This window comes from Myodes glareolus, chromosome 25, assembly GCF_982192425.1.
Source record: "Myodes glareolus chromosome 25, mMyoGla1.1, whole genome shotgun sequence".
Lineage (NCBI taxonomy): Eukaryota > Metazoa > Chordata > Mammalia > Rodentia > Cricetidae > Myodes > Myodes glareolus.
In genome coordinates this window covers 29,226,469-29,240,797 of record NC_142050.1, presented here as the reverse complement: position 1 = coordinate 29,240,797, position 14,329 = coordinate 29,226,469, and the positions used below count along the sequence as shown (strand labels likewise).

At 42.7% G+C, this 14,329-nt stretch overlaps 1 protein-coding gene across 10 annotated transcripts in view; it reads right to left on the bottom strand.

Annotated features, from left to right (window-relative positions):
- Positions 1-14,329, bottom strand: part of LOC146889447 (uncharacterized) — a 175,483-nt gene that overhangs the window by 34,073 nt on the left and 127,081 nt on the right. For 6 of the 10 annotated variants that reach the window (XR_015736706.1, XM_087901890.1, XM_087901891.1 and 3 more), the window contains 3 exons: positions 6,129-6,223; positions 5,369-5,491; positions 4,551-4,592 (listed from right to left, as the gene is read on the bottom strand). The exons of 2 other annotated variants lie outside the window; for them this stretch is intronic. Coding sequence is in view for 2 of the 8 variants with exons in the window: in XM_085683698.2 (XP_085539824.2) it covers positions 4,551-4,592; positions 5,369-5,491; positions 6,129-6,223 (260 nt within the window). In the remaining 6 variants the exon portion in view is untranslated. The remainder of the gene's footprint in view (positions 1-4,550; positions 4,593-5,368; positions 5,492-6,128; positions 6,224-14,329) is intronic. 2 more of the 10 variants (XM_087901887.1, XM_085683699.2) reach the window with 1 other exon arrangement.

Genomic DNA, 14,329 nt, shown 5'->3' with positions numbered 1-14,329 from the left:
TTGTTCTTGGCCACCAATGCATTCACAGGGACTGAGGCAACAGCCCTATTGTAGGAGGAGGGCCCGCTTGTTCATCTCGGCCACCCAGCTTGCTTAGCCCCGAAATAACCACACAGAAACTGTATTAATTAAATCACGCTTGGCCCATTAGCTCAGTTTCTTATTGGCTAATTCTTACATCTTAATTTAACCCATTTCTATTAATCTGTGTATCGCCACGTGGCAGTGGCTTACCGGGAAAGATTCATCATGTCTAACTCTGGCGGCTCCAAGGCAGTTCTCTCCCTCCACTTCCTTCCTCCCAGAATTCAGTCCTGTCTTCTCTGCCTACCTAAGTTCTGCCTCTATCAAACCAAGGCAGTTTCTTTATTCATTAACCAATACAAGCAACACATAGAAAGAAGGACCTCCCACACCATCCTATGTTCCTTAAGACTTCATCACGCCACAGCTTCATTGCTAACCATCTAAGCTTTCAACCGAGCAGCATGCCAGGGAGGTAAAGTCAATGTGACAGAAGGACAAGAAGGCAATGGTTATACAACTATAGATTAGAAAACACTAACTATTAAGAAATATATTTTCCCTCATCACCTCAGAGACATTTTTCTCCCTCTGAGACAGAATTTTACTCTGTAGCTTAGGCTGGCCTGGATCTCACTGTGTAGCTCAGGCTAGATTCTAACTCACGGTGATCTTCCACTTCCTGTGTACTGGGGTTAGGTGTGTGATACCACTCTTGTCTGTCTAAGGCTTTGACCAGTTACCTCACCTCCTCTGTTCTCCTGTGCTCTGGCTCCCCAGCTGGGGAACAGTGCAGTACTAGCCAGTCTTACATCAAACCACGTCATACTTCTCTGAGGCTGGGCATCAGGACAGCGGTCCCTTAACTCCTGCTTGCCGTTAGAAAACAAATACATGTCCTACTGCATATGGATTGAAATAATTTAAACAAATAATGGATTAATCTAACCATACATAAAAGTCAGGGGTAGTGATAGTAAAATTTAGCTGAAACTAAACAGAAGAGCGAAAAGGATGCTTGACTCTGACCCCTAAAGACAGCTGGCCAGCTGAACCACAGCCCTTTCCAGTGAGCCAGCACATACCCAGCTGCCAAGGGACCAGGCAGTGTTTACAGGATCTCAAACCACCGCTACTTTCTTCTCATCTTCCCAACGAAAACTCACAAAGTACAAGGGCACCCCGCAGGCCACTAAGCACATCCCCACATGACCCCCAGGGAAATCTGATGTTGAAAAAATGGCACTTTTCCAAAGTAGTGGTTCAAGCCAGATGAGGAATTACAGAAAAGATGACCTTCCATGGAAAATACCCTGCCTCCAAATCCCCAACGTCTTCATTAGGGAACTGAAAACGCAGGCACAGCAGCTGGTCTCCACTGTGTTGAAGTGCTGTGCACAGAGGGAGGAGCAATGTGCAGGGCTGGTGTGTAAGTGCTGTGCACAGCGGGAGGAGCAGTGTGCAGGGCTGGTGTGTAAGTGCTGTGCACAGCGGGAGGAGCAGTGTGCAGGGCTGGTGTGTAAGTGCTGTGCACAGCGGGAGGAGCAGTGTGCAGGGCTGGTGTGTAAGTGCTGTGCACAGACGGAGGAGCAGTGTGCAGGGCTGGTGTGTAAGTGCTGTGCACAGCAGGAGGAGCGGTGTGCAGGGCTGGTGTGTAAGTGCTGTGCACAGACGGAGGAGCAGTGTGCAGGGCTGGTGTGTAAGTGCTGTGCACAGCGGGAGGAGCAGTGTGCAGGGCTGGTGTGTAAGTGCTGTGCACAGCGGGAGGAGCAGTGTGCAGGGCTGGTGTGTAAGTGCTGTGAACAGTGAGAGGAACAGTGTGCAAGGCTGTGTGCACAGCACGAGGAGCAGTGTGCAGAGCTGGGGACAAGGCAACTCTCCTAGGCCGGGGTGTAGGGATGGTGTCTACAAAGGCAGCTTTCCCAGGCCCCAACTCTGCCAACGGTCAGCTGAGTGATCTCGGCAAAGGGCGTTCCTGGGCCTGATTTGTTAAATAAGACTTGACCAGACAGCAATGCTTTCTCGTTCTAAAACTCTTGGTATTGTTCACCTTTGGATCAGGACCCTTCATTGGATGAAAATGAAGGCAGGTTCTTGAGTGTTTCCCAGAGATTCAACCACTCTCTTTTTTGTAGCCTTCAGCGGCTTTCCTTGCACGCGATTAAGGGTAAATTCTCCAGGGTGGTATTCAGAATTCCTGGTGATTGACATAGCTATCAATCCCGGCACACCTCCCCCACTGCCACCAATCACCTACTTCATGCTCTGGTACCCCTGCACTGTTTCTGCTTCCCCATGAGGCCCTTGGTGCGATGTTGAGCATGAGCCATGTGTTAGACACTCTTCCAGTTGCCTACTTATACTGCCTTCTTTGCTTGAATGTCTTGTGCTATTAACGGCAGAGCTTGCTGCTATAACAAGCAAGCCGTAATGTACCAGTAGATTATGAACTCACTGTGTCATCTATGTTGGCTCCAAACTTGCAAACCTTCTTGACTCTGCCACCCAAGTGCTAGCTAGCATTATGGACATGTGTGATAATTGATCTTCACTGTTAACTTGGCTAGATTTAGAATGATCCAGGAGGCAAATTTCTGGACATGCCTCTGATGATATTTCCATAAAGGTTTAACTAAAGTGGGAGACCTGCCCTAAATGTGGGCCACACCATGCAGCTGGTGTTGAGGAGTAGCAGACATAAACAGGAGAATCCACCATTGCCATTCCCGACTGCAGAGGCAATTGACCTGTTTCTTCACGCTCCTGTTGCCATTCCTTCTCTGACTTGATGAACTACACCCTTAAACTGTCAGTCAGAATAAACCCTGCCTTCCTTCCTTAAATATCTTTAGTCAGGAAACCCTGTCACAGCAATCGGAAAACAATCCAGGAAGTCCATACTAGGAAGTGCGGTTGTTGCTATGATAAACCTGACCTTGTGGTTGGTAGGCCTTTGGAATGCATTTGCGGGAGGACTGTGGAAGAGTTCAGAGTCGAAGGCTAGCGAAACCTTAGAACGCTGTGAGTACAGCCTATGCTGGTAGGGGCTTAGAAGTCCAGAATGCTGAAAGATACGTGGACGGTAAACTCGTGATGCTTTGGAGGGAGCAGGACTTTATTGGGAACTAGGTTGGAAACAAGGCATATCATAGGCTGCCAAAGAAGCTAGTTTCATTCTGCCTGTGTCCTAGGCACTCAATGTAGGCTGAAGTCAAATGTAATGAACTAGTTTGCTCATCAGAGGAAATTTCAAGACAAAATAGCATTTAAGTTGTGGCAGAGTTATTATTGTTCTTTCTTCTTGCTTACATCTATGATGAAAACAAGTAAAAAAAGACCCCAAAAAAGGTGTAGTTGGGCAAGGAAAGGAGTGTGCACAAGTTTAAAGTTACTGTCAATGTAGGTGCAGGGAAAGCATTGTTAAAATTAGTACCGCTGAAAAGAAAATTGGTACCTAATGCTCTGCACTAGGACAATATAAATCGTGTCCCAAGGACCAAGATCCACTCACGGGAGGTTCCAATTTGTGAAAATGCAAACTAATTCTAAAGGAGAGCCTGAACTAAGAATACCAGTAAAGGAGTCCCTGCCGGAAACAACTCCAAGGAAAGTGCGCTCTCCGGTTCAGCCACCAAGGCATGAAGAGGCACTGTACACGTGATCAAGGGTAGCCAGACCTTATCTCAAGTTTCAGGGTTATCCACATGGTTTAGGTTTTACAAACATGCAAAATATAAAAGATACAGGGCCACAGAAGCTTGCACGAAGGTTCCAGAAAGCCACTGAGGCCAATGTGTAGTAGCGTTAGAGTCCCTGCAAGGAGGTTGTGCACGGTCATTTCATGAAGGTGAAGATGCCCAAGTTGCAGTGGAGACCTCAGAATGTTGGAGATGCTAAGACCATGGGACAGCCACCATAGAAAGCTTCAGGGAGAGTGGAGCTAGCCAAAAAAGAGGTCAAGTGTGCTTTCTGCAGCAGAGAGGCTGTTCAAGGCCCTTGGAGCACAGAAGATTTTTTCAGAAACCCACAATGTCAGACATGGAGTTTCAGGTTTGATGTTTGCCCTGCTGAGTACCAATATTACTTGGGTCCAATCTTCCCTTGCTGTGACCCTATGCTTCACTTTCAGAATGGGAATATTTACTCTGAAATTTGGTAATGAAAGCATGTCATTTGATTTTGTTTTGTTTTGCTCTCAGTTAAGACATTTGCCTCTGATCTTAGGAAGGTCTTTGGATTTTGGGCTTTTAAACAGCGTTTGGACTGTTGAAGACTGGGGAGTTCTAGCGATGGACTAAATGACTTTTGCATTATGAGATGAAAATGAGATTTCAGAACCAGAGATAGAATATTGAGACAAATTGATATTTGAGGGTATCAAGGAAACATGGGGGAGACTGATTATGTTTGATTATATTGATTATGTTTTAACCTTCATTATCAAGCTGACTGAGTTTATGATTACCTAGAAGACAAATATCTGGGTGTGTCTTCCAGAAAAGTTTCATCGGGGTGGGAAAACTTACCCTAAATGTGAACGGTACCATATCACGAGCTGGAATCTTGGCCTGCATAAAAATGGAAAAGTGGGCAGAGCATTAGAAATCCCCTTTCTCTGCTTCCTGACTGCGATGTGATGTGACCAGCCACTTCATGCTCACCCTCATTTTGAGTCAACAAAACCTTCCTTCTTTAAATTGCTGCCATTGTATATGTCCCAATAGAAGTTCTGTAACAAATACAGCACGCAATCAAACATGCTGTGACTGTCGAAGATAGGAATCTTGTCATTTCATGTTTGTACTCTGAAAGCTTAACAAAGATCCTCATAAGTAGTTTAATATTGATTGATTGAATTAATGAATGGTTTCGACGACTAGAAGCAGCAATGAATAATCACACTAAGGAAAAAATGCTAGCTTTTATGGAACAGACCCACTTGAAAGAAAATAATTATTCGATATTATACAACTTTAGGAAGAAAATGTTTGCCATACCAGTATAACATTATAGTTAATATTTAGCATTATTATTTATTTAGAATATGGTTTTTCTAATAAGCTCCATGGGGCAAAGACCTTATACCTATTATTCTTTGTCCTGTCTCCAGTACCTAACACACTATTTACAAAACGTAATCAATAAATATTTTGGTATGGCTAAATGCATAAAGAAATGAGTGTATACATTCACGAAGGTTGTACTCATGAGCCGCATAAAGGCCTAACTAGATCAGAAAAGCAAAGTCTAGACTAACCAGCAAAAAGTCACCAACACTAGAAAAACAGCTCTGAGTTGTACAGCAAGACCGGCCAGTGTCGGCCTTCACAGTCTATGTCATTACCTTCTTTGTGTAAGAAACGAACAAGCGTTGCTTGAAGTCGCGAAAACCTCAGCGCGAGTGAGCGAGGACGCACAGATGTCTCCACAACGGCGGCGGCGCGATGAACCGGCCTTTGTAACCTGGCTAATGAGAGAAACAGGAGGAAAGGCTGCTGACGATAAGGGAGCCACGACAGCTACAGAAAGTATGTTGATTGACTAAAAAACAAACCCTTTTCTTTTTTGAGACAGGGTATGGCTTCTGGAGCCCAGACTAGCCTCAAACTCATAATCTGCCTATCAGAACTTTGAAAACACTGTTAAAATATTTTTTTCTTTGAAGAGGTGTTGCAACGGCCTGAAGGTTATGTCTCCCTCAAATTCATACATCAAAATCTGATCCTTACAATGATTTAGAAATGGGACTTGGGGAAGTGGTTAGCAAACAGGTCCAGAGCCCCTAAGAATGTCCCCAAAGGGACCCTCTTACGTCTTGGGCCACATGTGAACCTGGTGAGAGGGTCCCATCCATGAACCAGAAAGCAGCCCTCAGCAGACACCAAAGCTGCTAGTCTTTCTGCTTCCAAAATGGTGAGACACAAATGTCTGTCGTGCTGAAACTACTCCCTTATAGTGTTCTGTTACGGCAGCACCAACAGGCTAACACAGGTAGCAAAATCGTTCTTTAAATGCTCATAACACATTTATAATCTCATAGGTCTCATGTGATCATTTAGTTAGATAATCCATGTGGCTTCACGTGGAGCCCAAACCAGCGTTACCATGGGAACCACCAGGCAAGGCAGACAAGGAGCAAGCGCCAGGGCAGTCTATAGTCCACACCTCTGCATCGTCTTCGTCCGGGTATCTGGAAGCTCTAGAGAGACGTATGCAAAAACAAACAAGCTTCTATGTGAACTGACTCACGGGGATCGCGAGATAGATGCTGATGTGAAAAGATAGAGTTTTTCCCTAAAATAACCGAGAGACAAGTGGAAGGTTTGGGTGTGAGGGAATCAAATAGGGAAGCCCACTACTCTGTACACTTTTGGTGACTTGCTTGCTTGCAGGCGCCTCTGTGGCAGAAACCAATGAGCCGGGCACACAGCTCCAGCCTGCTAACCTCTCTGGAGGCTGAGCACCATGGGCCACCTTTTTGTGACTCAATAGTAACGGGTGCCAATCTCCTTGCCTTGCCATTATAAAAGTTGCCTGCTCCGCTTTCCTCTTGGTCACAGCAGGAAGAGAGGTAAATAATCTCTGGAGTCCCAGGTGAGGAAGGCAGATGGAGATCTCAGGGGTCTGGAGCTGCCTCTGGCTAAGAGCACTTGCTGCTCTTGCAGAAGACCTGGGTGTTCCCAGCACCCACAAGGCAATTTACTATCCTATATGACTCCCTTTCCAGGGAATCTGGCACCCTCTGGCCTCCATGAGCACCAGGTATGCACACAGTGCATTTACAAACATGTGGGCAAAACACTCCTACCCATAAAATAAATCTTCTTTTTTTCTAAAAGAAGGTATTCAGTACCAACCTCAACATTAAACAAACTTTCTAGCAGATTCTGTAAATTGTAATAGAAAAATTGGAAGCCATGGATATTCCTATGGGACCACACAAACTACCTGTGTCTCTCCACCCAACCCACTGACTGCCCCTCTGGACACACTTATGCTCTTGGGAACAGGGAGAAGCTGCCTCTGAACAGCTGTCATGTGAATCCCCAACACAGCCTATGCAAGTTCATCTATTTAGAGTTCAAATGATGCCGTATTTAAACCTACTTGTCTCTGCCTTTGTTTTTTATTTTGTCTGCACAGGGTGATTAAGAAGAACAAATAAATTGTGAAGCAACTTTATGTCTAAGAGTCTCTTTTTTAGGTGATTATAAAATGTGGTTAGGCACAATCCTAAAGGACAATTAGGGGGACCCAAACATCATGTTGAAAATGAGACCTTTGGGTGTTTGCCTGAAGATGTTATTGGGAAACATTTGTTTACCTGCCAACTGTGAAATTTAAGACTGTCTTCGAGGAGCCCCAAGGTATTAAGAACAATAAATAATAATGTGCTGACGGAAAAACATTTAAAAAAAAGAAACTTGTTAGAGTCTTTCAAATAATAAAGGATAAATTCGGCTTAAACCAGAATACATGCTCCAGACCCATGTGGCCGGCATGATCAAACACTACGCCGAAAGCTGGAGTCTAGGAGCCATCTCTGTAATGCTGCTCTAGCAAACGTTTAGTAGGGGGCAGTGACTAGGCTTCCAGAGACTACTAGAGAGTTCCTGCTTCCTCATTGCTAACCTGGGCCACTGACAGGAAGATGGTAATCGGCCTTTCTCTCTCAAGTGAGTCTCCAGAGAGGGAAAAACCTTGGAGATAGCTGTGGCTGGGGGTGGGAGGTGAAGAGGGGAAAGCTGAGGTAAGAGATGCTGCAGCAAACACTTAGAAGAGTCCCTTTGAACTGAGACAGAAGGGGACAGTGGGAAACAGGTCTGTGGCTTCACGTCCCGAGGCTGAAAACTTAAGCTCCAGTGCTCCTCTCTTGTGGCATCTGCTCCATGAGCTTCATCTCCATCCTCTTTTCTTTTCTTTTCTTTTCTTTTCTTTTCTTTTTTTTCTTTTCTTTTTGTTTTGTTTTTCGACACAGGGTTTCTCTGGGTAACAGCCGTAGCTGTCCTGGAACTCACTCTGTAGACCAGGTTGGCCTCAAATTCACAGAGATCAACCTGCTTCTGCCTCCCGAGTGTTGGGATTAAAGGCAACCTCCATCACTGCCTGGCCTCCATTCTGTTTTCTTTCCACTCCAAATCCCAAGTCTCTATCCACACCCAGGCAGTTTATCCCTAGGGCTGGATCAACATCACAGAGAGAGCCTGAGGTTCAAGCCTATAATTCCAGCACTTGACAAGCTGACACAGGAGGAATGAATGCAGTGAGTTCAAGGCTGGCCTGGGCAATAAACTAAAAGCTTGCCTTAAATCAGGGGTAGTTGGGGCGGGGGTGGGGGTGGGGGGGAGGCGGTAACAAGATGCTTCAGTGGATTAAAGCATTTTCTACATAAACCTCCCCAACCTGATTTGGGTCCCCAGAACCCATGTAAAGTTAAAAGGGAAAAATAAACTCCACAAAGTTGTCCTGATTTCCTTATCTACACCACAGCATGTACCCATATATCACACACATTCAGACATAATAATAAATAAATGTTAAAATACCAAAAAACTCATAAAGGGATCAAGACATGGAACAGGTGAGTGTCGGCAAATGCAATGTGATCAGTAGAACTATCTTCCCCAGCATAAGGTTCTTCTATCAAAAAAAGAGGGTATGGGGCTTCCCTGTATATCTAATTGGAGCCCTGGGTCTACACATAAAATTTAAAAAGAATCTTTTTTGGATACAGAGTTTTGCTGTGTACTTTGTGCTGGCCTTGAACTGGGGGTACCTTGACTCAACCTCCTCAGTGTTAAGATTACTGATAAGCATCAGTACACCTGGCTTGACAGACTCTTAAAGGAAATCAATATGGCCATGTACAGCCTATGTCTTTTTCAACTTCTGTTTTCAATGATCAGATTCATCACACACACACACACACACACACACACACACACACACACTCACACACACACTCAAGAGGTTTAAGTATAGATTTTTATCTATAAATAAGCTACATTTATAAAAATTTATTACTGTAGGCATTGAATTAATGAATAATGTACATTGGTTGAAATCATCACAAAATAGGAAGTATTGGCCTTATTTTAGAGATGAATAAACTGAGGTTCAGAGATATTAGGTAAATTGCCCACATCTGCTTACTGAAAACTAAATTCTAGTTGACTTTCCTTCTACATCTATAATCTTTCTTTTATATTCCCTTCATTTATTTTTTTTAAATTATTTATTTTTATTTTATGGTCATTGGTGTTTTGTCTATGTGCATGTCTGTATGAGGGTGTCGGCTCCCCTGGAACTGGAGTTACAGACAGTTGTGAGCTGCTGTGTGGGTATTGAGAATTGAACCTTGGTCCTCTGGAAGAGCAGTCAGTGCTCTTAACCACTGAGCCATCTCTCCAGTCACCACCACTACTACTACTACTACTACTACTACCACTACCACTACTACTACTATTACTACTACTACTACTACTACTACTACTACTACTACTACTATTACTACTACTATTATTACTATTATTACTACTACTATTACTATTACTACTACTATTACTACTACCACTATTATTATTACTACTACTACTATTACTACTACTACTATTACTACTATTACTACTACTACTATTACTACTACCACTATTACTACTACTACTACTATTACTATTACTACTACCACTATTACTACTATTACTATTACTACTACTACTATTACTACTATTACTATTACTACTACTACTATTACTACTACTACTACTATTACTGGTGGTGTGATGTGGAGGTAATCTATGCTATGGAATATGTTTTATTGGATTGGTTAATAAAGAAGCCACTTTTAGCCAATGGCTTAACAAAGTAAAACCAGGTGGGAAAGAGAATAGAGACGTAGAAAGAGAATAGATAGAGTCAAAGAGAAGCCATGGAGACACCATAGGAGACACACACAAGAGACAGATTCCAGACGGACAAAATCTTACCGGTAGGCCACAACCACGTGGCAATACACAGATTAATAGAAATGGGTTAATTTAAGATATAAGAGCATGTCAGTAATACACTTACACTATTGGCCAAACAGTATTACAAATAATATAGTTTCTGTGTGATTATTTTGGATCTGGGCAACCAGAAACAAACGAGTGACCTCTGACAACAGATTGGCACACTCACGTGGTCTGAAACTTTTGGGGCTGATGCCCTCTACTCACTTCGGGTCTGGATGTTTTTGTGCCCACTCAGGGTCTGGAGAAAGTAGCTGACACCATGCCTGCGGCTCAGTGTTCCCCGCCTAGGCAGGCAGCAGGATGGGGTCAGCTAGCAGTGCACAAGCAGGAGAGCATGGCAGATTCCCACCATCATATACAGAGATATTTCCAGGCTGCACAGTGCACTGTATGGCAGATTTAGCTTTTACTCATATAAAAAGGGTTTATATGCTGCACAGTGCTACCCAGAGTTGAGATGGTGAGGATGACTCCCACCCAGCAGTGCCAAAGCCAGTGGTGAGCTACCTCCACCATATTGGAAGCCAGAGAGGTGGAGCCAGCATCAAGGGCACTGAGACTAAGCTGCTTACCATTTTAAAAGTGTTTCTGATCAGAAAATGATTACAGATATGCAATAAAGACAATTCAGGTGGAAAATACCTCTAAATGGGTCACAGTGTTGCATAAATGTACATAGGCTTGGGAGAGAGAAGAAATATTTATTTTTTTTAAAAAAGTAAATGGTTTTTAAAAATAAAACAAAGTCTTTAGGAGACAGAGTACAGACAGTCATAGATAAAAGGAGTAAATAAAAATAAGCCACATAAAGATGGAATATACACAGAGAGTCTGGGTTATGTATATTATTGTGTTTTCTTTGAATTTTTGGAATATGAATGAACTAAGTACAGAGAGACATTTCATTATATGGACTGCTAAGCTAAACCAACATATATGTTTTAAAGGTCTCTTGACTTCAAATTTTGGGTCTAAGGATATGTTGCTTTGGTAAAAAGGTTCTTCTTTTGTTTCCACAGAAGATGAGAACCTGTGAATTCCTTCCAGACTAATGTGGTTTGATGAACCAAGACCCCTGAAAGTTCGCTGTGAATACCCCCAAAAATTACTTCATCCAACAAAAAGCAGGAATCAGTTTGGAGAGAACTATGCCTAAATTCCCCAAATATTGTTTAATAAATGTTTGTTTACATTTAAAGGGGGCTATGCTACAGAGATTTGAATTAGTATGGATCTTGGTTTACTGATATAAATTTAAGGTCAATTTTGTTATATGTATATATCTGCTCTTGATTAAGGTATTGTGTTTGTGTAGTTCATTTAAAAATGCAATGTATAATTAAGAAATACAGGTCATCTATAATAGTCAAATTTATATTCATGTTAGCTAGGTTTTCAATATGTACTAAGATATATTTCAGATGGATAGGTAGTCTTCAAACCTTTCAAAGATTATGGAATACAGCATTTAAAATGTTTTAAGAACTTAGGAATTTTCATGACAATGAGACACATCTGCTCCTAGCAGCACCAATTGCTTCAAGAGGATGATGGGCATCAAAGAGGCTCCTTATGGAGTTTACTAGTCATTTGAGCAAGAAACTGCTCTTGCCTGGACTGTTTGATGTTATGCTTTATGAGGTGGAATGCAGGACCCACAGAAAAATGACTGCTGAACTTGCCTAAAGGTGAGATGATCCTTCAGGGTTCCTGCTTCATGAAAGAGTCTGTCAGACATTTTCCAGGACACAGAAGAAAGCAACTGATGAACTTTGCCAGTACATGGCATAAGAGATCTTCAAACTTTCTGCTTCATGGGAAGGTCGTCTGGATACTATGGACCTGTAGGCTGAAGATGGGTGCTCCAATGATACAGAAGAACTTTGGGTGACTGTTCAGGCAGTGATATGTCTCTGTGAGTTCTAGAGTTTTGGAAGTTGCTTACAATGCACTTCCTGTTTACTTCTGGGGTCTTTGATGGAATTGAAGAATGGATAGTTATAGTTTTCCTTAGTTATGATAAAAGATAAAGTAGATATAAATATTGTAACTATAATTCTTGCTTTATAACTGTGTTGTTACATGTAATTTTACTATGTTAAAGTTAAAACCTTCTTTTTATTTAGACAAAAAAGAGGAGGTGATATGGGAAGTGATCTATGCTGTGCAAATGTTTTATTGCCATTGGTTAATAAAGAAGCAGCTTTCGGTCAATGGCTTAACAGAGTAAATCCAGGTAGGAAATCTGAACAGAGATGCAGACAGAGAATAGGCAGAGTCAAAGAGAAGCCATGGAGCCACCACTAGAGACAAACGCCTGATGAACGGAACCTTACCAGTAGGCTACATCCTCATGGCAATACACAGATTAATAGAAATGGATTAATTTAAGATATAAGAGCTAGCAAGCAATATGCTTAAGCTATTGGCAAAACAGTATTACAAATAATATAGTTTCTGTGTGATTGTGTTGGGCCTGGGTGACTGGGAAAAAACGAGCAGCCTCCGACAACAGTGGTGATTTTCTTTCAGTTCTTTGAGGCAGTGTCATGCCACTCGGGTAGCCTTGGACTTGCTATGTAGCTCAGGATGAACTTGAGCTTCTAATCCTCCCGCTGCTAGCTTTCAAGTGCTGGGATTACCAGCATGTGCCACTATGCCAAGTATGCAATGTTGGCAACAGAACCCAGGGCTTCTCGGGGCAAGTGCTCTACTCACTGAGCTGCAACTTCTACCCTATTTGTTTATTTCTGAACAGGATCTCACTACATAGCTTCAATCTGGCCTTGAATTCAGGTCCTCCCAAGGTCCTCCCAATTCAGCCTTCCTGGTGCTGGTGTAGGCTTGTGGTACCAATCCTATCCCTGTATACTGTCTCTACATCAGATGACATAACAAGGTTTCTTCACATGGACTGTGGTCTTTACGGTGACCTACCCAATGTATTCTCCCCACAGCTTCCAGACTTGTCCTGACCCCTCCCCACCAACAGATGACATTTTTCCTTACTCCAGTCAATCTCTTCAGACTTTGGTGTGGGTAACACATCAAATTTCCCCAGGCATTTTTAAAGTCCTGGATATAGTTAAACTGCTTCTCATATAATCCTCATAGAACCCTGAGAGTCTGGAGAACCTGGCCTAGAAACTGCAGCTGGCAGTTCCAAACGGATGGAACCTGGCCAGCAGGGAGTTCAGCACCTAGACCCAGGCACAGCCTGTTCTCTCCCGGGATTCTTCCATTCCTTTGATTCCACTGAGTGTCATAACCACAGGCTGAGTTGAAGCAGAAGGATCCTTCTACAAAACAGAGTTCCTGGTGGACATGGGGAGGCTCAGAGAAGCGTGCCAGCCCACGCTACCTACCAATGGGACGGGAGAAGGACAGGAGGAGGAAAAAGAAAAGGAGCAAGCAAAGGCAGCGAGCAGACTTTAGAAACAGAAAGACAGTATATGACTTAATTCTAGCTGCGAAAGAAGAAAACACAAGCCTAATGACATCCTAAGGTTGAACTCTGTTTCCCTGTGCAGAGGACTCACAACAACTGCCTGGATGAAAAACAACATAATTGAAACAAAAATGAATATAAAAACAGATAGACAACAGAAACCAAAAAGCCCTCTGGGGACCCAGAAATCCAGGGCAACCTTGGGCAGAGACTAGCTGACTCAAGGATTTAACTGCTCTAAACAAAGTATTTATTTGGAGATTAAAATTAACTCATTTTTTTTAGAAGTTCAAATTCTTAGTTTAAAAATAACAATGAACTTCTTTAACTTAATTTTGTGAGTCTTCACTGAGTTGGCTCTTCAGTTTGCAGCAGCCAAAAGTCACAAGATAAGAACAAGAGGGACAGACTCTCCCCCATTCTAAAATGGGTGGCACACAACGAACAACTAAAGATTATTTACTTGCTTTCCAAAAAAAAATTTTATTCCTTAATTTTTAAATTTTGGAACATAAAGTGATTTATCAAGATGGACACACACATCCCACTTATTTTAGAACATTGTAAAAACAATTCTCCAATATCTGAATTTCAAAAGTGTTCTGTCATTAGCTAAATGTCAGAAAAAAGTTGTCTATGGCTAAATTCTGACCAGGTTGGGAGACCCTTCTGGGGCCCAAACAACACATAGTTTCTTTCAGACCTTATATTTCATATTCTGTGCTGATTAGCGAGCTACCCATTAGGATAAACTAGAGCTTCAGGATGCCATCCATACCATAAAGAGGTTAGTCTCTCTGTATCTCTCTGTCTCTGTCTCTCCCTCTCTTTCCATATATATATG